Source organism: Pseudopipra pipra, chromosome W (assembly GCF_036250125.1).
Source record: "Pseudopipra pipra isolate bDixPip1 chromosome W, bDixPip1.hap1, whole genome shotgun sequence".
Lineage (NCBI taxonomy): Eukaryota > Metazoa > Chordata > Aves > Passeriformes > Pipridae > Pseudopipra > Pseudopipra pipra.
Genome location: NC_087580.1, coordinates 41,238,119 through 41,258,128, shown reverse-complemented (window position 1 = coordinate 41,258,128; position 20,010 = coordinate 41,238,119). Strand labels below are relative to the sequence as shown.

Sequence of the window (20,010 nt, the reverse complement as noted above, 5' to 3'; positions counted from 1 at the left end):
GCACATTTGCTGATGAAATGCCTGGTTCTGCAGCAGCTGCAGATGCTCAAGGGGCAGCAGGACCAAGTCAGGGGCCTGGGGAGGCCTGGGGGGCTTTGGGGTGTGGGAGGGTCCTGGGGGAGCTGGGGAGGGGCTTTGGGGATTGGGGGTACAGACCAGGACAGACCAGTACAGAGCAGGACAGAGCAGGACAGAGCAGGACAGAGCAGGACAGAGCAGGACCTCCTCACTGCTCCCCAGATTTCTCCTGGAGCTGGGCAACATTGTCATGGGACACCTGAGCCCCCCCAGTGCCCTCCCAGTACAGCCCAGTGCCCCCAGTACAGCCCATTGTGTTCCTGTCCCAGGGTGCTGGGTGATCCCTCTTTGGGGGTATTAGGAGGGATTTGGGGGGTGGGGGGGGCTGGGGGAGATTTGGGGGGGTCTGGGGGCATTGGATGGGAATTTAGGGGGTTTTGGGGTGCTCTGGGTGCATTTAGGGGAGTTAAAAGGGGTCTGGGGGGGATCAAAGTGATCTGTGGGGGGAGGGGGGGAGGGGATTAAAGGGAAAATGGAGGCTAAGGGACATTTGGGAGAGTTAAAGGGGCCTGAGGGGGAAGAAGAGGAGATCCACCATGAACAGCTGAGTCCTAAGACCCCCCTGGTTTCCCCAAGACTTTCTTGGTGTCCCCAATTTTCCCCTTAACACCCTGAGACCCCCCTGGTGTTTCCAATGTCTCCAGGTCCTCCCCAGGGCCCCAATTCCACGCCCCGACACCCCCAATTCCACTGTCCACAAACCCCTCCCCACTGTCCCCAAACCCCATCCCTGATGTCCCCAACCTTTCATCTCACCCCAGGAGCCCCCCTGGACCCTCTGACACCAAAAACATCCCCCCACCCCGCCACGCTCACAGAAAGGCCAAGGGCATCTGGGGACATGCTGGGGATAGTCGGGGGGCTTTGGGGGGCACTGGGTGATTACTGGGGGATACTGGGACACACTGGGGGGAACCAGGGGGCACTGGGAGGGACTGGGGGATTACTGAGGGACACTGGGAAGGCTCTGGGAGGGACCAGAGGTGAACTGGGGCACACTGGGGGACACTGGCAGAGAACTGGGGAGTTACTGGGGGATACCAGGACACACAGGGGGACACTGGGAGGTTACCGGGCCATACTGGGGATTACTGGCTGCTCACTTGGATACACTGGATGGTCACTGGGCTATACTGAGGGTCAGTGGGAGGTGATTGGGATATACTGGGGGCACTGGGATCCCTTTACCTGGATGTAGTATATGTCCCCCCCCTGGATTTTTGGGGGCATGCCTAGGACCCCTCCCCTGGGGGCTGGGGGACCCCCCAAACCCACTGCTGGGCTTTAGAGGACTCCACAAAATCCCCTCAAAACCCCCAAAATCCCCTCAGAAATCCACCCCAGGACCCATTGAAACCTCCTCAAGCCTCTCCCAACTCCCTGAGGAGACCTTATCCCCCCCCCCCCCCCCCCCCCGGACCCCCTAAACCCTTTAGTGACCCGCAAAAGCCACCTGAAATCCCCCGAGCCCATTCAGGGACCCCCCAGTCCATCTAAGGGAGACTCAAAGCTGTCTGGAACACGATAAATCCCTAGAGACCACAAAAACTGCTGCAAACGTCCCCGCAAAACCCACCCAGGACCCCCAAACCCCTCAGAGATCCCCCAAGCCCACCTGTGAGCCCCCAGTCTCCTCAGAAACCAAAACTCCCTCAGGAACTCCTAAACCCCTTCAGGGACCTTCAACCTCCCCCCTCGAGTCCCCTCAGGACACTGAACCCCCGCAGGGACCCCTCAAAATCTCCTCGGGAACCCCTGAACTCCCCCGCTAAACCCTCCCGAGCCCTCCAGCCTTTCCACCCCCAGCCGCGCTCCCCGCAGCCCCCGAGGGGATCCCCAAACCCCGCTCCCCCCGCAGACCCCCCCAGCTCACACACCCAAGCGCAGCTTTTCCCGAGGCCGCCGCCCCCGAATCCTCCACACGCCAAAGATGGCGCCCTTCGCGCGCTGCGGATGGACACACCCCCGCCGCAGCCAATCAGCGCGCGGCCACGCCCCCTGCCCGCCCTCCGCCCCGCCCCCGCCTGGCGCGGGGCACCCCGGGAGATTCCCCAGTCAGTGCCCGGGAACAGCCCCGGCAGCGCAGCCCCCAAGGGCACACGATGGGCTGTGGGCTGGAGAGGACCCTCCTCAGCCTGGGCAGCAGGGCTGCAGGGGGGGATTCCCTGACCCTCCCCAGATGGGCCCTTCCTGCCCACCAGCTCCTGCTCCAAAGGGCTCCCACACACCCTGGGCCACTTGTCCCACTTGGGCACTGGAGCTGCCCCAGGGCATCTCTGGGCAGTGGCCAGCTCTGGGACTGCTCTGGCAAGTCATGGCCTGAAGCCACGAGTGTGGAATTTAGGAGACACTTGAAACCTCTGCAGAACAGAACTCTTGATAATTGCTGAAGGCTTCCTGGCCAGCATTGCCAGACCTTTGATTTTTTTTTTTTTAATCTCAACAATTTTTCTCCACTTGTTTTCATTGACAACACCTTCTATATATTATATTAAGCTGATTCTTTCATTGTCTACATCAATAGTTTTGTGCAGCTACTTATCAAAGTAAATATCCCATCAATGATTCAGTTATGGAAACCTGGCTCAGAGGAAGCTCCTGATTTTTGGGGCACCTTTCATCTCTCTAATTTTGCCTCTTTTTTTCTTCCTCTCCCCATTTTTGTTATGAAAAAGCTCTCCAGGATGTGTGTGCCTGGGAGTATATTCATCCTCTGAACTGTGCCCTGTGCCATGGGACAGGGGACAAATGCACCTTCCAGAGAAATCTGCCACTGCTGCTCACAGAAGCCCTCTGAGTGCCCAGGTGAGATGGTGCCCAGGCTGCTTTGCTGGTGTGGAATGAAAGGGCCAGGCCAGAAAGGCAGAGGAGGGTGATGGAGGAGACAGGGCCATTTGCAGGGGATGTGTGCGAGGCTGGGGAGATGAATGTCCCTGGGCCAGTGAAGGCTGTTCCTGGAGTCACCCCAGAAGTGTCAGGGCTCTGACAGGGCTCCAGAGGGCATCCTCAGTGCCCCTCCTCCCTCCACTTTTGGGGGGTCCCACTCCCCTCCCACTCAGTTTGGGGTCCCACCACCCCTTCTGTCCCCTCTGACCCCCCTTTTCCCACTGACCGCCCCCTTCCCACCACCCGCTCACCCGAGAGCTCCTCGCCCGCAGCCGGGAGGGCTCCCAGCACCACCAGTGCCCAGAGAAGTACCCCCAGAGAAGGGGTTGGGTGGGATTCTGGGTGGGCTTTGAGTATGTTTAGGCAGTCCTGCAGAGCCTGTGTGGAGGTTTAGGGGGTTCCCAGCACCTTTCTAAGTGTGCTGGGTGCCTTATTGAAGGGTTAGTTCCCTCCCAGAGACCCCCAGAGCGGGCTGACAGGGGGGAACACAGGGGGGTCCCCATTCCCGATCCATCCCGGGGCCTGTTCTCCCCCCCCCCAAACTCGGCTCCACCCCTTGGGATTCCCCCAAGCCCCTTCCCCACTGCCCCCCAATAACCGGGACTGGGGAGAACTGGGAAGCTTTCCTGGGATCAGGAGTGACAGCAGGGGAGGGGGGGACACACGACCCCCCCAAAATCCTCACAGGGACAGGAGGGGTCCAGGCTGGGCCCGAGGCCCTGGGGAGGGGCTGCGGCCGCCGCCGGCTCAGGAGCTCTGTGGGGAGAGAAAAGGGGGTGACAGCGGGGTGGGGGGTCCCCGGGGGGGCACAGACGCTCTGGGGGGGACACACGACCCCCTGGGACCCCCCTCACCTTCTGGCGCAGGTAGAAGCCGAGCCCCAGCGCCAGGGAGACGAAGGCCAAGAGGAAGCCCCCGGCCCCTCCTTGGCAGCAATTCCTCGGGCTGATGGAGCCCGGCAGGGCCGGGGCCGCCGGCGGTGTCCGATCCCGGCAGGAAGCGGGGAGGGCCCCGGGGAGCGGCGGCGGCGGGCGGGGCCCTGGGGGAGCCGCCCCGAGGGGTCCCCGCCGCCCGTGGCACTGAAGGAGCCGCCCCGGGACGGGCCCTGGCGGGGGTCGCCAGAGAGGGGGGGCGAGCTCGGAACGGAATCAGCTCCGGAGAATAAACCAAGGAAAACCAAAGGGCCGCGCCGGGGGAGTCTCCGCCGCCCCGGAGCTAAAAGAGCTGCCCCGCGGGACGGGCGAGGAGGGGCGGCGGTGAAACAGTCGCCCGGGGTGTGGCGAGGGAGGCGGGAATGGGATAAAAGAGAGAGAATAGAGGGAGAAATCGCTTTGTTTCCCCCCTCCCTCCCCACCCCAACTCCCTTTTGTATACAGATAAAACCAGGGATCAGCATGTGCTTCTATTCCCCCTTTTCCCCTCAGGGGAACTGAAAACAAAAAAGAAAACCTTGGGAAAGAAGGGGAAAAGCCAATTCTGGAAAACTATCTTGTCTGAGATAAGTTGTGCTGCCAAAGGAAACGCTGACTCCAGAGGTGCCCTAGGTGGGGCAGAGCCCCCACCCTTCCCACTCACACACTTCAGCTCAACATTGGGGTTTTCCCCTCCCTGGCACTGCCCAGTCCAGCCCCTCCCTGGTCCCCCCATCTCCCTGCCCCTGCCCCAGCCCAGCAGAGCAGCACACTCAGGTCTGGCCCTGCAGCAGGACATGGAGGCCATGGAGCTCAGGGACAGGCCCTCTGGGTCTGCAATGCTCAGCACATCATCAGATCAGGCAGCTCCTGCAGCCTCAGGGCCAGCCCCGCTCCCCAGCACAGCAGCAGAGAATCGGCCCCGGGCTCCTCAGGCCCTATTTGCCATCTCCAGGGGCACTGGCCACCACCAGCACCAGCTGGAGCAGCCTCAGCCCCACAGCCCCCACAGTGGGACCCTGAGGGCAGCACACGGACTCCAGGGAGAAACCAGCAAGGCAAGGACCCTCTGGAGAGCCTGGTCCTTGGCCTTCTTCTTGAGAGCCCTGGAGAAGAAGAGCTGAGGCTTCAGGCTGTGCCTGGAGCAAATGGAGCCCCTTGTGTGGTGGAAAGAGTGCAGTGGAGCCCAGCTCATGGCAGCAGTGCCATGGCCACAGGACTGACCCAGCCCAGCCCAGGGACCAAGGCCCAGAGCACTGAGGCCTCAGCCGAGGCCCAGAAGGGGAGGGTGGCAGGAGAAAAAGAGCAGCTCTCAACAGGCCAAATGCTGCTGCTCCCTGGCACTGCTGCTGTGCTGGGACTCTGTTTCCCTGCCCCTCTGCACACAGGTACTGCCCTGCCAGACTCATCAGAGGTCTCAGAAGATTGAACTCAGAGAAACAAGTCACTGAAGGATCCTTGACTTTGTTTCAATGCATTCCTCATTTACACAGACTCTGGGTCAAATTCAAGATGTAGACAGTGACCCAGACATGGGATGAATAATCAATATTCACTGGACACAACTTTATCCCAGGAGAAAATCCACATGAAAACCCTAACCAAGCACCACAAAACCCTGAGCAGGCAGGCTGGAACAAGGAGTCCCATTCTGAATGCTATGGAAGAGAAAACAGGCCCTTTGTGCCTTCAGAAAAGCATCCAGTCATCATTTTCCTCAGGGCATCCCTGAAGCAAAAGATTTCTTAAGAGAGATGCCAGAGCTTGGCAGCAGGCTGTCCTTCTCAGCTTGGAAAATCTCTGCTAACTTACCTAACAATGGTACAAACCCCCCATGTTAATGTTGTCAAACAGCTGCATCTGCAGGATTCATGTTCCAGCCTTACCTAATGCACAGTTATCACACCTCTTTTTAAAATTAAAGGGGAGGGAAAAAAAGTGGGGGGTGGGTGGAGACTCCCCACCCCAGTCATCCATCCAGTGTACATCCTGGCCACTGCTCCAAAGAAATTTAATATATACTAAAGAGATATAAAAAGACATCAAAAGCTTTCAGAAATGAAAGTTCTTCAGAAGCTAGATTTTAAGATTGCCAAGTGGGTTTTTGCCAGATTATAAAGTTGACTGAAATGCCAGGATACTGCATTTTGGAAGCGGCAGCAGCTCACATATTGCCTTGTATTAGTGGCTGAAGTGTGTTGCTGATTCCAAAGCTGGACTATCATCATCTGTGGGGCAGAGTAGATAAATAAATAGATAAAAATTGGCATTCTCTACCAACTCTGCTGCCTTGAAGCACTCTTTTCAAGTGCGGCCTCCACAGGAAAAAATAAAGTTAAGACCACTTTATTTTGATTATAGTGCTTTCCCCAGGCAGGAATTTTTATTTCAGTTAGAATCTTGGAACCATTACATTTTCAGTGAGGCATTTTTATATTTACAGTTGACATCTTCATAGAAGAATGAAACCTTTGAGCAACAGCTCTAAAGCATGAAGGTTGCCTGCAGGAAATACTTAAATTATTTTACATCCCAATGGAGCCTGTTGTTTTTAGCTAAAATTTAATAAACCTTAAATCAATGACCTTTTTTTTACTGACAGCCTGCACTTTGGGAAACTACCTTTCCCAAGAAACATATTTTGGTGAATAAATACCAAACAAAGGGCTATTGAAATCTAAACATTTTCTCCATTTATAGCTTGTGAACATTTAGTTCCTAAATTCCCGACTGCTACCTAATGTACAGAACAGTGGTGCCTTGGTTGAATCACATATCATTGATTTCAGAGTGTCACAGGGATCTCATTGACAGGAATCAATTAGAATCCAAAATCAATCAAATGTGTTCTTGCACTACCATTCATCGAATCTGAATATCCCCAAATTAATTTTAAGCATGTGAAAGAACCTAGAAATAAATTTTGAAAAGGTCCAAAAATAAAAATGAGTAAACCTTGAGAAGACAATAGTGCATCTGAGCATGTTTCATGCCTGCTGGGGTAAGTTAATGGTGAATCACACCTTCCCTTCCCAGCACAGGCTGAGATATATTCTTTTTGGAACATGAAAATACCCAGGGACTGAAGGCAGAGGACACACCAGTCAATGATCCAGCATTATTTTATGAACAGCCTGTTACACGCCCAATATCAAACATGCTGCCAGGATATTACAAAATGCACAAGTGTGTGACACTCTGAAAAACTGCACATTGTAAGTGAGCCACTGCACTTCAGGGAGAAAGAAAGGATAGAATTCATGAATCTCTACCAAAAGCAGGAATAGATGTGGCCACTTATCCAAAGAGCTGTTCTTGTTGCTGAGGACTCCTCTCTGAACACATTCACCTGTCATTCTGTCAAGGTAATAAATCCTTCCACTCCTTACAGCACACTCAAAAGCACCCTGCTATTTAATTTCAAGGGAAAAATGGCCCAACGTGTCTAAAACATTTCCTTTTGCTCATGTAAAAGTGCTGGCATTTTACTTCCTTCCTGATAAGCCAGTGCCAATGGACCTGATTATTCTTTTCTTATTCAAAGCACATCAGTAGTTCCAAAGCACTCTCCATCTTATCAGGTGTCTGAACAGCACAGTTACTGAAAACAGTTTGTCCTGCTCCTCTCTCCTTCTGCCAGGCTATCAGATAAACCCAACTGACTCTCTGTATTTACACACCATCAAACATAAGCTGTGTCTTCAACACACTGTAGCCTGTTTCTGGCATGTTACAGGTTTGCTGCTTGACATTAGTTGTACCCAAAACAGCAGCAGTGAATTAGCTTAGAACAAAAATATAGTCACTCCATAACACAGAACACAATAGGGACATAGGATAGGAAAAAAAAAGAGAAACATTTTGTGGAGTAAGAATGATCACTCTCATCTCAGCAGTTCATAGGTATTTATCTGGTGCTACCTGAAAAATAGCATGGAAGCAGTAGGATTCAAATGCATTCCAAACAGACCTGACACAGGCCTCAAGAGTAGAAAAATAATTTCTTTTTTGTTTATTTTATTCTCCTGTCCTCTAGGAACTGTCTCTGATTTGCAAGGAGTGAGAAAGTGAAAGAAGGAAATGGTCACAGTGTCTGAAAGCGTTTAAATGCCTTTACAGTTTTTGTCAGTAAAAAGACTGATTTTCATGATCCCACCTTCATTTGGCACTAAAAGACCCCCACAAAAACAAACCAAAAAAACACTCTCCCCCAAACAAGCCTCTCGGCAACTCTCCTTTTCATTCAGTGTCTCAGATACAGAATTTTCAGTGTTGACTACTGAGGAATAACACAAGATCAACTCCTTCAGAAGGGCCACGGCTTTGAAGATTTTGCTTCCTGCACAGCCACAGGGAATAGGCACAGCATCTCCCTTCATTCTTCTCAGGATGACAGGATATCCTCGGGATGAGCCCAGTGTTGGAAGAGTTAAACATTAACCTGGCTGTGCCCTGGGCACTCTCAGCTGGCTAAATGAAAAGTTCTGGAACACAGGGAGAAATCCTGAGTTGCAGCTGTTTGATTAAGTACAGCCTTCTTTAGAAGCTGAAGCTCCAGCCCCTGAGTGGAGGCTCCTTCCCACCACCCCCTCCCACTGACAGTCCCCCTGAGCAATAAAATATCAACTCAAACATAAAAGGACAGTGGCATTCATCCTGCACAAAGACAGGACCAAATCCTGCAGCCAATTTGATGACAGAAAAAAAAATTTAAAAGGAAATAAAGAACACACAGAAAATTGCTTGATCCTTTGTTACATTTCCAGTATATGGAGATCTATACAAACTGCCAGTAGCAGAGTGCTCAGAGTACATAAAGGAGTGTGATTTCACCATTTTGTTAAATATTGGTTTTACTAGATTTTCGTGTCCTGTATTTCTTTGAAAATATTCACGTGTGAGATTGAAAAAAGTGTTTCTTTCAAAAACAGCTCTATAAACCAACCCAGAAATACAGGGAAAGGGGTGAAAGAGCAGCAATAACACATACAAGAACGGTCTGAATAAAGCAAGTCACCTCCTGCCCACCCATCCTGGCACCTGCTGGGAAGGAGTTTTGGAAATGCTTAGGAACAAGCTAGCACTACATTTTAGATATGACTTTTTCATCTCTACATCTACAGGACTTTAAACTGTTTCATGTCTGTAAGGGGGGTACTTTTGGATTAGATGATCAATGGAGCATAGAGGCGTGAGAAAGAAATCATATTAGGATGTGAAACCAGCCAGAGTATGGTACAATGTAACTTCATGGCACAAGCGAATTGTAAGGTCCATTGTGCTTTTTAGCAAGTCAGTTTGATATCCCCTATTATCAGAGCTGAGTTCTTCCTTGGTTTTGCTACATATTGCAAGATAGATACATCTACCCTTGAAACACAGTGGTAGAGATCATACATAGGGGCGAGAAAGATGATGATGGGAGGAAGATTATGTGGGCAGGGGTCGCTGGCCCCTTGCCCTCCAGCAGGGCATGCACAGACTGTTGCTATCAGGTGATGAACAGGCAGGGTTTGGCTGCCACTCAGGCATCACCTTATACTGTGTACTGGCCCTACGTGGTGTAATGTAGAGATGATAAAATGGGGTGTCAGGACTGCTGGGATGAGCGATCCTCATCCTGCCATGGAGACTGTGTTGTTCCACCGGGACGCCCGCTAAGCACGGGCACCGACCAGCTGCTGCAGATCCTGGCAGCCCTGGCCTGTCTGTGTGGGTAAGCACAGTTTATTGAGAGGAAACAATTGAGAAAGCCACTGTTTTATATCCTTTTTTGATATCCTTTTAATTCCCTTTTTAGTAGTTAATATTGTATTAAAAGCCACTCGTAGTATTGTTTTAATATCCTTTAAATTTTCCCTTAATTCCCTTTTTACTAGTTAATACTATAATAAAAGCTGTTCATAGTATTCAGAAAGTGCATTGCCATATCTGACTTGGCCATGCTGATCCTCATGGAGTGAGATGATCATTTTAAGGAATTTAGGGGGACAACCTAAACGTTCCAAAATCTGCCACAGACCTTTTCTGCTCGCAGTATTGAAAGCCTTGGTGAGGTGCCGTTTCCTTTGAGAATGCACGCAGGATCACTCTTGAGGAGAAAAGACAACGCAGAAAGAATCATATCCTGCTGAATACACCACCTAAGGAGTCTTTCTGCTGTGCCTTTTGCAATCAGACATGTCTATCTCATATTGGCCTCATAAGTCACCAGCGTGTCTGTAACAAACGTGGATAGTGCCTTCCTAAATCTTCGTTCGCAAAGCCTCGCCATGACTATATGACTGACTATCATAGTATTCTGTGAATGCCAACCGATAAAGCAGTTTATTTGTATTCTTTTTTAGCTTTTGATTCTCTTTGCTAGTTTTTTATTCTTACTGCAATAAAAGATTTTTTGTAGTGTTGGAATGTCTGTTGTACTTGTCTTTATTCTGGGCATGTATTCAAATGAACTAATACACAGGGGCACAGCTCTTTGGGGCAGGAGACGAGCAGCACCCTTGCCAGGACTCGGGGCAGTGGCAGGTCTCCTTGGGCCAGGACTTGCCAGAGCTGCTGATTTGGGTGCAGCCCTGGCCAAAGGGCTCCCAGCAGCACTGGTGCCCTTGCCCACACCTTCCTTCTCGGTGTCAGCCCCCCTGTTTAGGATGGCCACCAGCCAGCACTTCTCCCAAGGAGGCCGTGCCAGCTTGTGTGGAAGGCCCCGTGCCCTTCCCGCTGCGACTGAGTCGGCAGCCGAGGGGGCTCCTTGTGCTGCCGTGAGCAGGCACAGGAGGGGAGTGTTTGCTCATTTCTTGAGCCATTCCTACAGTTCAGGTCCAGCCAGATTAGATACTTCAGAGAGTGGATTCCCTCCAAGGTGGGGCAGGTTGGCGGGGCTGGGGGAGGCCCCAGGCCACGTGGCACTGTGTCCCAGGGCCCTTTGTGACACGCTGGGCACGGCCGGTGGGATGGAAGGGTGCAGGGTGTCCAAGGGCCCTTTATGACCCGCGGTGACAGAGGTGCTGCTGGTGACACGGCCACAGTGTCAACAGTGCTCCTCGGAGCAGGCGACAGGACAGGACGGGACAGAGCGGTGCTGTGCGGAGCCCCCGCGCAGCCAACTCGTGCCTTGCTGACCCGGAGCGTTTTGGAGGATTTTCTCACTTTCAGGTGACCTCGAGGCATTTCCACAGGATTTGGAGACCCGGAGTTTCTCCGAGGTGTCTCTAATTCCTGTGGCAGGTGCCCTTGAGACCCTTTTGCAGGACTTGGAGACCCGGAGCTTCTCCGAGGTGTCTCCAATCCCTGCGGCAGGTGGCCTCAAGGCCATTCTGCAGGACTTAGGGCCCGGAGTTTCTCCGAGGTTCTCTTTCTCTCTTGCAGGTGCCCTGGACACCAGACTGTGGCATGGCAGGGAGACGCTTCAGCCTGCTCAGGCTGTTCCGGAGGAAGAAGGAGGAGGAAAGCCCTGGGGCTGCTCCAGCACAGCAGCCTGAAGAGGTGCAGCAGGTGCAGCCCCCGCAGGAGGGTGAGTGCTGGAGCTGGGCCACAGGGCTGGTGGCTGCAGCCCCCTTGACCTCATCCTGTCCCATCCCCTCTGGACATGCCCAGGGAAAGGGAGGGGGGCAGAGGGGCTGAACTCCTGGCAGCCGTGCTCCATCCACTGGGCATCCCAGGGCTGGCCCTGCCTGCTCCTGGAGCTCAGGCCTTGGCTCTGTTCTCCAGCCTCTCCCGCACACCCTCAGCTCTGAGCACGCTCGCTCTTTGCCAGATGCAGGCCAGGAGCGGACAGAAGAGCAGCTCCGTGCCCGTGGCCGCTTCCGCAGGGCAGCACAGGTACCTGCAGCCATCCCCGCCTGGGCTGGGCCTGCTCTCACTGCTCAGCCCAGCACCGCTGTCGCGGCCCTCCAGGGGAAATCCCTCCCTTCCCTGCCCTTCTTTCTCCTGCAGACATTTATGAAATTCATGGGCAGTCGGCGTAGAAAGGCCAGGATCACACCAGCTGATGTCCAGGCCCAGCCTGACACCATCCCGACCCAGCTGACAAATCCTGATGTCAGCACCGCGTCGACTGCTGCCCCAGCAAAGTGTGACACCGCAACCAGTGATCACACAACCCACTGGGACACCACGTCCACCGATGATGTGTCACACTGTGACTCTGTGCTGCCTGGTCTCACGGAGGAGGCCGACGCCACAACGACGGAGGGCGTGGCGAGCACTGACGCCGCGCCTGTTCAGCGCCTGGCCGATACCCCCAGCCTGGAGTTTCTTGAGGAGAGAGCTGTCTCTGCTGAAGTAAGCAGCCTGTGGCCCCCCCAAGCTGGGTGTGCTGGGCCCCCTCAGCCTTTGAGGCTGGCACAGTGTGCTGGGAAGGAAAGCATTTCTCCGTGGAAGCTGGGCAAGTTGCTCACTCTGGCAGCTCTCCACCTCTCCCCTGTGCATCCTCCAGGCCAGACTGTGGGACCTGGGGACCTGGGGCTGCTCAAGGCATCTCCAGTCCCTGGGGCAGGTGCCCTTGAGGCCAGACAGTGGGATGGGATGAGGCGAGGCATTTCCCAGGCTTCTCTCTTGCAGCTGCCTTCAAGGCACGACTGCAGGACTTGAGGAACCAAAGCTTTTCCATGGCATCTCTGCTGCAGGTAGCCATAACGCCAGACGGAGACATGCAGCAGAGACCCCCCACGGTGCCCAAGCTGGCCTGGGTGAAGGAGGAAGAAGGAGGAGGAAAGCCCTAGGGCTGCTCCAGCACAGCAGCCTGAAGAGGTGCAGCAGGTGCAGCCCCCGCAGGAGGGTGAGTGCTGGAACTGGGCCACAGGGCTGGTGGCTGCAGCCCCCTTGACCTCATCCTGCCCATCCCCTCTGGACATGCCCAGGGAAAGGGAGGGGGGCAGAGGGGCCGGGGCTGATCTCCTGGCAGCCGTGCTCCATCCACTGGGCATCCCAGGGCTGGCCCTGCCTGCTCCTGGAGCCCAGGCCTGGGCTGTGTTCTCCGGCCTCTCCCGCACACCCTCAGCTCTGAGCACGCTCGCTCTTTGCCAGATGCAGGCCAGGAGCGGACAGAAGAGCAGCTCCGTGCCCGTGGCCGCTTCCGCAGGGCAGAACAGGTACCTGCAGCCATCCCCGCCTGGGCTGGGCCTGCTCTCACTGCTCAGCCCAGCACCGCTGTCCTGACCCTCCAGGGGAAATCCCTCTCTCTTCCTTGCCTTTCTCCTGTAGCTGGTTTGCAGATTCATCAGGTGCATTTGGCATGAAGAGGCCACTTTCATGGCCACTGGGGCCACGGCAAACTCGGACCTCTTCAATGCCCAGACCAGCGCTGCCCTGCTGGATTTGCTTGTGGAGAACAGTGTCTACAAAGCAAAGCAAGTAAGCAGCCTGTGGCCAGGGCTCCAGTCCCCCAGGGATGCTGTGGCCCCTCACATCGGCTGCTCTGGGCCCCCTCAGCCTTTGAGACCAGCAGAGTGTGGTGGCAAGGGGAGCACTTCTTGGGGGAAGCTGGGCAAGTTACTGGCTCTGGCAGCTCTCCAACTGTCCCCCGTGTCCCCTCCAGGTGCCAGCCATAGTCAGGTGCATCCACCAGTGGCTCACGTCCAATGTGTCTGCTGAGCACAGGCTGGACAAGACTCTGGTCCTGCTGACCGAGGCACACCCCACGGATGTTGCAGTGACCCTGCTGCGCTCTGCCCCAGCCTGTGACAGGTATGGGGCCCACCTGCCTTGAGGGCTCACCTGCCTTTAGACCCCATCCCCCTGGACAGCCTGTCCCAAATGGTGTGCCAGAGACATGGAGACTTCCAGGACACTCCAGCTCCTCTCTTTGCCAGCTTTGGCATGTCAGCCTCCAATCCTGAGGCCAGCCTGCCTCCTTGTCCCACAAGGCACCGTGGCTCTGTCACCTGGGCCCCGCAGCTGCCCAGGCCACAGAGTTGTGTCCCAGACCCCCCTGAGCCAGAGTTGTGACTCCACAGAGCTGCTCGCACCATGTGGAAGACGCTCATCTCCTCCAGATGGACTAAGGAGCCGGTGCTGCAGATCCTCTTCCGTGTGCTGGAATACTGGCCAGCGCACAGGAGACGCACCTCTGATGGGGATGAGAGGGATGTCTTTGCCCTGGCTGTGAGTTTCTTGAGCTGGCCTCTGCTCGCCCCCAGGTTGCCTCTGGGATGCCTTTCCATCCTCCCTCACCACTGCTTCTCCCTGCCCCAGGCACTGGGCTGCAAGCCTGCCTTAGGGGCAGGTTCAGGGACACCAGGCTGGGGGATCCCCCTGTGTCTCCTCTGGCCTGTCCCTGCCACGCTTGGGCCCTGCCACATGGACATCTGGGCCCTGAGAGCTGTCTCTGGGTGCTTTGTCTTTGGCAGGCAACTGTGGCACTCTGGGAGATCCTCCAGCTGTCCCACTCCTGGTGCCCAAGTGCAGTGAAGGACAATTTCCCGCGCCTCCTTCTGACTCTGCTCTTCCAAGTTTTCATCAGCACAGAGGAGATGTCAGAGGAGGTCGAGACCTTCTGGAGGCGATGCCGGGAGCAGCGCAGCCTTCCCCCCAACCCCAACAGGTGCTCCATCCCAGTCCCCTCTCCCTGCCACGCCCTCGGGGCTGGGGCCAGGGCTCTGGGCCTGACCTGGGCTGTGCTCTGCACACAGGTTTGCAGTGCAGACCATTAAAGCCCTGCTGCGCCAGCTGCTGGATGAGGATGTGTTGATGGCGATCGGTCTCAAGAGTGGCTGGGACATGCTCCTCAAGGCTGACAGCCACCACTATGCAGTGGGTCTGCTGGCCAGGTGAGAGCCCTTTCTCCCCACTGCCCCACACCCCCACAGGTCATTTCTGCCCTGTGCACAGGCCACCCCTCACAGTGCCCGTGTGCTGGGCCAGAGGGTCTTGGCAGCCAGGGATGGCTGAGCAGAGTGGAAAAGGCGGAGAGGGGCGGCTGCACAGGAGGAGCCACCTCCCAAAGTGCCCACGTCCTCTCCTGGGCTGGTGGCCAAAGACCAGGCCTGTGTGAGTCAGTCCCAGGAGAGCTTTGCCCACCTGGCTCAGGGTCTCTGGCACCTTTATTCCCCCTTGCAGGGAGCTGTGCCGTGTCTCCCGCTCCTTCGGTCGCCGCATCGCCGTCAGCCTGCTCCCGCGGCTCAGCAGGGGAGAGCCCCTGTGGGAACTGCCTGCCCTGGCGTTCCTGGTGGAGGTGAGCCTGATGGCGAGTGCTGCCTGGCCCAGCTGCCTCCCCCTCTCTGCCCTCTCACAGCCGCACCCGCCCGGGACGGTGCCTGCACCCTGTGCTGCTGCCTGGGCCCAGCCCCGGGCGGGTCCGGGCTCCTGCTGGCCGGGCACCCTGTCACTGCTCCCTGCCTTTCAGGTCCTGCACTGCCTGAACCCCAGACAATGTGGGCCCAGCGTCCTGCAGATTATTTCCAGGCACCTGCGCAGTCAGTGCCCGGAGAGGCGTCGCCTGGCGCTCCGAGGCCTGGTGGTGCTCAGCAGGGATCCTGCAATGGTGAGCAGGGGGCAGGGGCTGAAGCCGGGCCGGCAGCGTGAGGCTGTGCAAGGCAGTAGCTTGGCCTTGGCTGGCCTTTGGCAGCTGTGGCAGCTGCTCCCAGCTCTCCTCCTCCCCATTCAGCTGCCTGACTCCTTTGGGACGCACCTTTGGCCTCTGGGCCCCGCGGCAGCAGCGTGGGGCTGCACCACAGCATTGTGTTCCACACAGGCTAAGAGCATGCGGAGCCTGAGTGAAAGCCTCCTGGAGCTACTGCAGGATGCAGACACGGACACAGTTCAGATGACCCTCTCCGCGTTCATCAACATTCTGTGCTTCCAAATTGTCAAAATATCCAGCCCAATAGCCCCGAAGTTGCTTGAGGCGCTGCGGCCACTCTTTGACAATGTAAGGCTCTGTGCCCCTCATCATGGGCACTGAGTGCTGCCAGGAAACTTTGGGCCCAGTGTCTTTTCAGGCCTGTGCCCCGATGGGCCTGGAGAAGCCAGTGCTGAGGTCTTTTCCTCTTCCTTTGCACCAGGAGCACAGCCAGCTGCAGCAGCTCTCCATGCTCCTCTTCCAGGAGCTGATGGAGGCGACAGAGAGGAGCAGGAGCCTAAAGCCACACGTGTACCTGAGTCTGGTGCCATTCTACTTCAACTGGCACAATGAGAACAAGCGTGTGGCAGAGGTGAGGACTCGTGGGCTCTGTTGTCCCCACGGCAGGAGGCTGCTGTGCCTCCTGCCCTGGCCCATGGTCGCCTGCAGCCTCCTCCTGGCCTTGGTGCAGGGATGTGGGTGCTGTGCCCTGGGCTGCGGTGCCATGGCCCGCTCTCTGTTGCTGTGCAGGCCTCTTGGAGAGCACTGTTTGGTGCAGCCAGGTTCCTGAAGTGGTGGGATCTTGAGCACTTGGTGACCATGGAGCAGCCGTGGAGGTTTGCCGAGTGCCTGGTAAGGACGGCCCCAAAGCCCCAGCCCCTGATGCCCAATGTGTGGGGCTGGCAGGGTGCCTGTGTCCACTGCTGCACCCACAGACACCAGCCTGTGCCCCACACACTGCTCCCTTCCCTGGGGCGTGCGGGCTCTTTTCCAGGCTCCCTTGCCCCCGCAGCCAGGCTGCCATGGAGCTCCGGCCCAGCTGGGCTGTGGGGCAGGGCCGCCCCACGGCTCCCCAGGAGCACCCAGCCCTCTGCTCCCCCCAAAGCCCGGCCCCAGCAGCTGCTGGCCAGGCCTCAGGGCTCTGTGGGCAGGGGAGCCCCGTGCTGGGGGCAGGGAGTGCCCGGCCAAGGGGCAGAGCCTGAGCCCAGCCTTCCCTCCATGCCCTGGCGCTCTTTGCAGCTGGAAAAGGACAGGAGCCGAGTGGGCCAGTACGTGCGCCAGGCCCTGCCGTTCCTGGAGAGCCCAGAGGAGCCCCTGCGAAAGCTGGCCATCAAGTTTCTGGGTGAGCCACAAGGTCGGGGTCCCTCCCCACCCCGCTGCAGCTCGGCCCCAGCCCCGGCTGCTGCAGCAGCAGCAGGATACGGCCCAGGGCATGTGGAGCCCCGAGTGGCCCCGAGCGCCTGCTGCCACCCTGTGCCAGCCCAGCCCTGGGGCGTCCCCATGCGGGAAGGCCCCGGGCTCAGCCCTGCCAGGGCAGGAGGCCGTGTGGCCGGGCTGGCAGCGCCACTGCGGGGGACCTGTGCCTCTGGGACCTGACAGGCTCTGTGTTCCCAGGGATTGCTGCCAGGTCCATGAAGCAGGAGCAGCCAGAGCTGCAGCTCATCTGCCAAGGTGAGCGAGGGCACCTTCCAGCTGATCCCCTTGGGCCCTGCTCCCTCCTGGCTATGGCAAGAGCTGGCTGGGATGGCCCTGGCAGGAGGGGCTCCTCGCGTCCCCACACCCCTGGCCTCTCACCTTGGCTCTCTTCCTTTCTCTTTCAGCCCTTCAAGACATCACTGATGACAGCCCTGCCGTCTCAAACCTGGCCCAGGAAACGCTCCACATCATCAGAGCTGTACGGAGAACTTCATTCTTCCCATTCTGGTAGTCTCCGTTGCTGCCTCTTCCAGCCCGTAGAGGCATGAGAGAAGACATCAGACTCGCCATGGCAGGCCTGGCAATTCAACACTGCTACGTGCCAAGAGCTGTACAGATGGCTCCTTACTGCAGATTCCAGCAGCTCCAAGACTGGCTGTGCAGGGCGTGGAAGACCCGGCCTTTTCTGCAGGGCAGTGTCTGCCTGTGCTGCTGCAGCTCTGTGGAGAACTGATGCAGGAAGCTCCATCTCCTGGGGCCACCTGAGCCTGTGGGGAAGATGCCTCTTCCCTGCAAGCACCTGCTTTGAGCTCAGCATGGGAATATTACATCCATGTTATCACATACAGAAGCCCAGGAGTTTTTTTTGGTGCTCAGTGTGCACAGGGCCTTTGGGAAGAGGGGAAAAGGGCTCCCTGTGCTCAGCAACACTTGCCCCGCTGTGCAGTGTGCCAGCAAAAGTGGGCAGAAGCCCCTTGGCCTTTGGTGGCTCTGCTGGAGCCTCAACGCTTGCGACAGAGTGGAGGGCAGAGGCTGGAGCTGTGGGGAACCCTGAGCACCTTGTCCTTGGAGATGGCCACAAGCCCTCCCCAGCCAGGAAGCAGCATCTGTGTCCTGCCTGTGTGTTACTGGCTGGATTGCTCCGGGCTCCCAAGTGCCTCTGGAGCAGCTCCTCTGGAGCTCCTTCAGGGCTGCGCCGCTGCCGGGCAGGTTGGCGGGGCTGGGGGAGACCCGCAGGGGAGGGGGCGCTGGGAGGCCAGGAAGGGCTGAGGTGCTGTGGAGGCCCTGATGGGACAAGGGAGAGGGAAGCCTTGAGGGGAATCTGGGAGTGGATGGGTGGCAGAAGGCTGCGAGGGGACAGACTGGGCGCAGGCCCCGAGGGACAGGGTGGAGGGAAAAGCCCCCAGGACTGGGGGGCAGAGGCCATAAGCAGCCCCCAGGCAGCCACCTCCTTCCCTGCCAGCCAGCTGCTCTCGTGCTTTCCTGAGGCATCTCCCAGCCCTGTGGCAGAAGCCCTGGAGGCCGGGCCTCAGCAGCAGGGTGGGCACACCCCCAAGGGGGCCAGGCTGGCCTGGCTGGGGACAAGGAGGGCAAGGGGGCCCTGCCGGGGCACGTCCGCCGGGTGCTGCCGGCGAGGGGCAGTGGCACAGGCAGGGCTGGCGGCCAGCCCGGGCCCCCGTGGCTGCCCAGGCCACAGGGCTGTGGCTGACACGCCCCTGAGCCAGAGCTCTGGGCCCACAGAGCTGCTGCCACCACGGGCAGGGCGCTGGGCTCCTTGGGCAGGGCTGCGCACTCGCTGCTGCCCAAGCGGCTCCGCCCCACAGACAACAGCACCAGAGGCTGCACAGGAGCAGCAGCACCCACAACGCCTGGACCTCCTCACCCAGGCACCCACACCCGCCAGGACACCAAAAGTGGGCAGACTGTGGGCACTGTTGCACCCACTTTGGCAAAAGGCTTCAGGGCAAGTGGCCACCACAGCTTTCCAGTGACTCCTCAGCCTCACAGCAACCCTTGGCAGCTTCAGCTGCAGCCTGACATCCTGACTGACTTCAGTGGTCCTGCTTGAGGCTGGACACACCTTCCACACTCAGGTGTCCCCAGCCAGCACCACTGGTGCCATCCTTAGAGACTCTGCTGGGACACCAGCCTTGGGCTGCAGCTGTTCAACCTCTCCTCCACGCAGGCACCTTCAAAACACGGGCATGGGCTTCTAAGCTCTACATCCAGCACTTGAGGGCAACAAAGGAAGAAGCGGCAGAAGCTGAAGCAAAGCAGGGCCTGGTGTGGTGGAGCTTCAGGGATGGAGGGAAGTAAGCACTGTGGTGTCTGCTGAAGAGATGGCCCAGTTCACCAGCTCACACTTTGCTGCTGGATGTTCCTCCTTTGGTCCTGCTGGAGCCCATTCCCTACCAGTGCACGGCCCTGCCTTGTTCCCGGATCCAATCTCCAGGACCCCTGGCAACAAGTGGGCCCTGTGTCCACCTGAGAGCAGAAACTGGCAGAACGTCTCTGCTTCCAGCACTTCTCTTGGCTGCTCCTTCAGGTGGGTGGCACCTTCATGGGAGACACACAACAGCTTCTCATCCCAGACTTCTCCCTGTCCCTTGAACTTCCCCAATGGACTGGACATCAGCTGCTGGCCACAGCTGAGCACACAGAAACCGGAGTGTTGAACATGCGAAACTGGGCTGATTTTTTTTCCAGAAGGCAAGAAAACAAGCAAAAAGAACACAAGGAAGCTTGAGTCTCTCTGTCCAATCTAATTGTCCTCTGAAACTCAGCAGCTGATGGTGGTTTTGTGCTGCTGCTAATCACTTCCACCCAAAAATCATACCAGGAAGGAGCAACAGCTTCTGACAGATGACAAGTCTTGCCACTAATTGCTCCAGCTGCCGCTCCCAACAGCCACCTGCAAGAGGGCAGACCTCAGTGCCCCTTGGCTTTGGCTGCCCTCTGGTAGAGAAGTCCTCCGGGGGCACAGCTCTTTGGGGCAGGAGACAGGCAGCAGCCCTGAATCCAAAAAATCGGTCTGAAAAACTGCTCAGAGACTTTTTTATCTTTAAGCAGCAAGGTATTGGGAGCAAGCCAGCTCGCGCTGGACAAACTTGCTCGCCGGCTCCTCAGAAAATCAACACTTTTATACAATTTTCAGATATG

General features: G+C 57.0%; 1 protein-coding gene and 1 pseudogene across 1 annotated transcript; one reads left to right on the top strand and one right to left on the bottom strand.

The window, feature by feature from the left end:
• The window catches only part of LOC135405246 (zinc finger protein 850-like), a 195,080-nt pseudogene that overhangs the window by 138,291 nt on the left and 36,779 nt on the right, over positions 1-20,010 (bottom strand).
• On the top strand, positions 13,055-17,031 carry LOC135404711 (maestro heat-like repeat-containing protein family member 7). Its single transcript, XM_064639451.1, has 12 exons — positions 13,055-13,229; positions 13,414-13,562; positions 13,832-13,979; positions 14,225-14,418; positions 14,507-14,644; positions 14,934-15,048; positions 15,220-15,357; positions 15,568-15,744; positions 15,878-16,027; positions 16,186-16,287; positions 16,675-16,777; positions 16,916-17,031. The coding sequence occupies exons 1-12, from the start codon at positions 13,128-13,130 to the stop codon at positions 17,029-17,031; spliced, it is 1,632 nt and encodes a 543-aa protein (XP_064495521.1). The 5' UTR covers positions 13,055-13,127.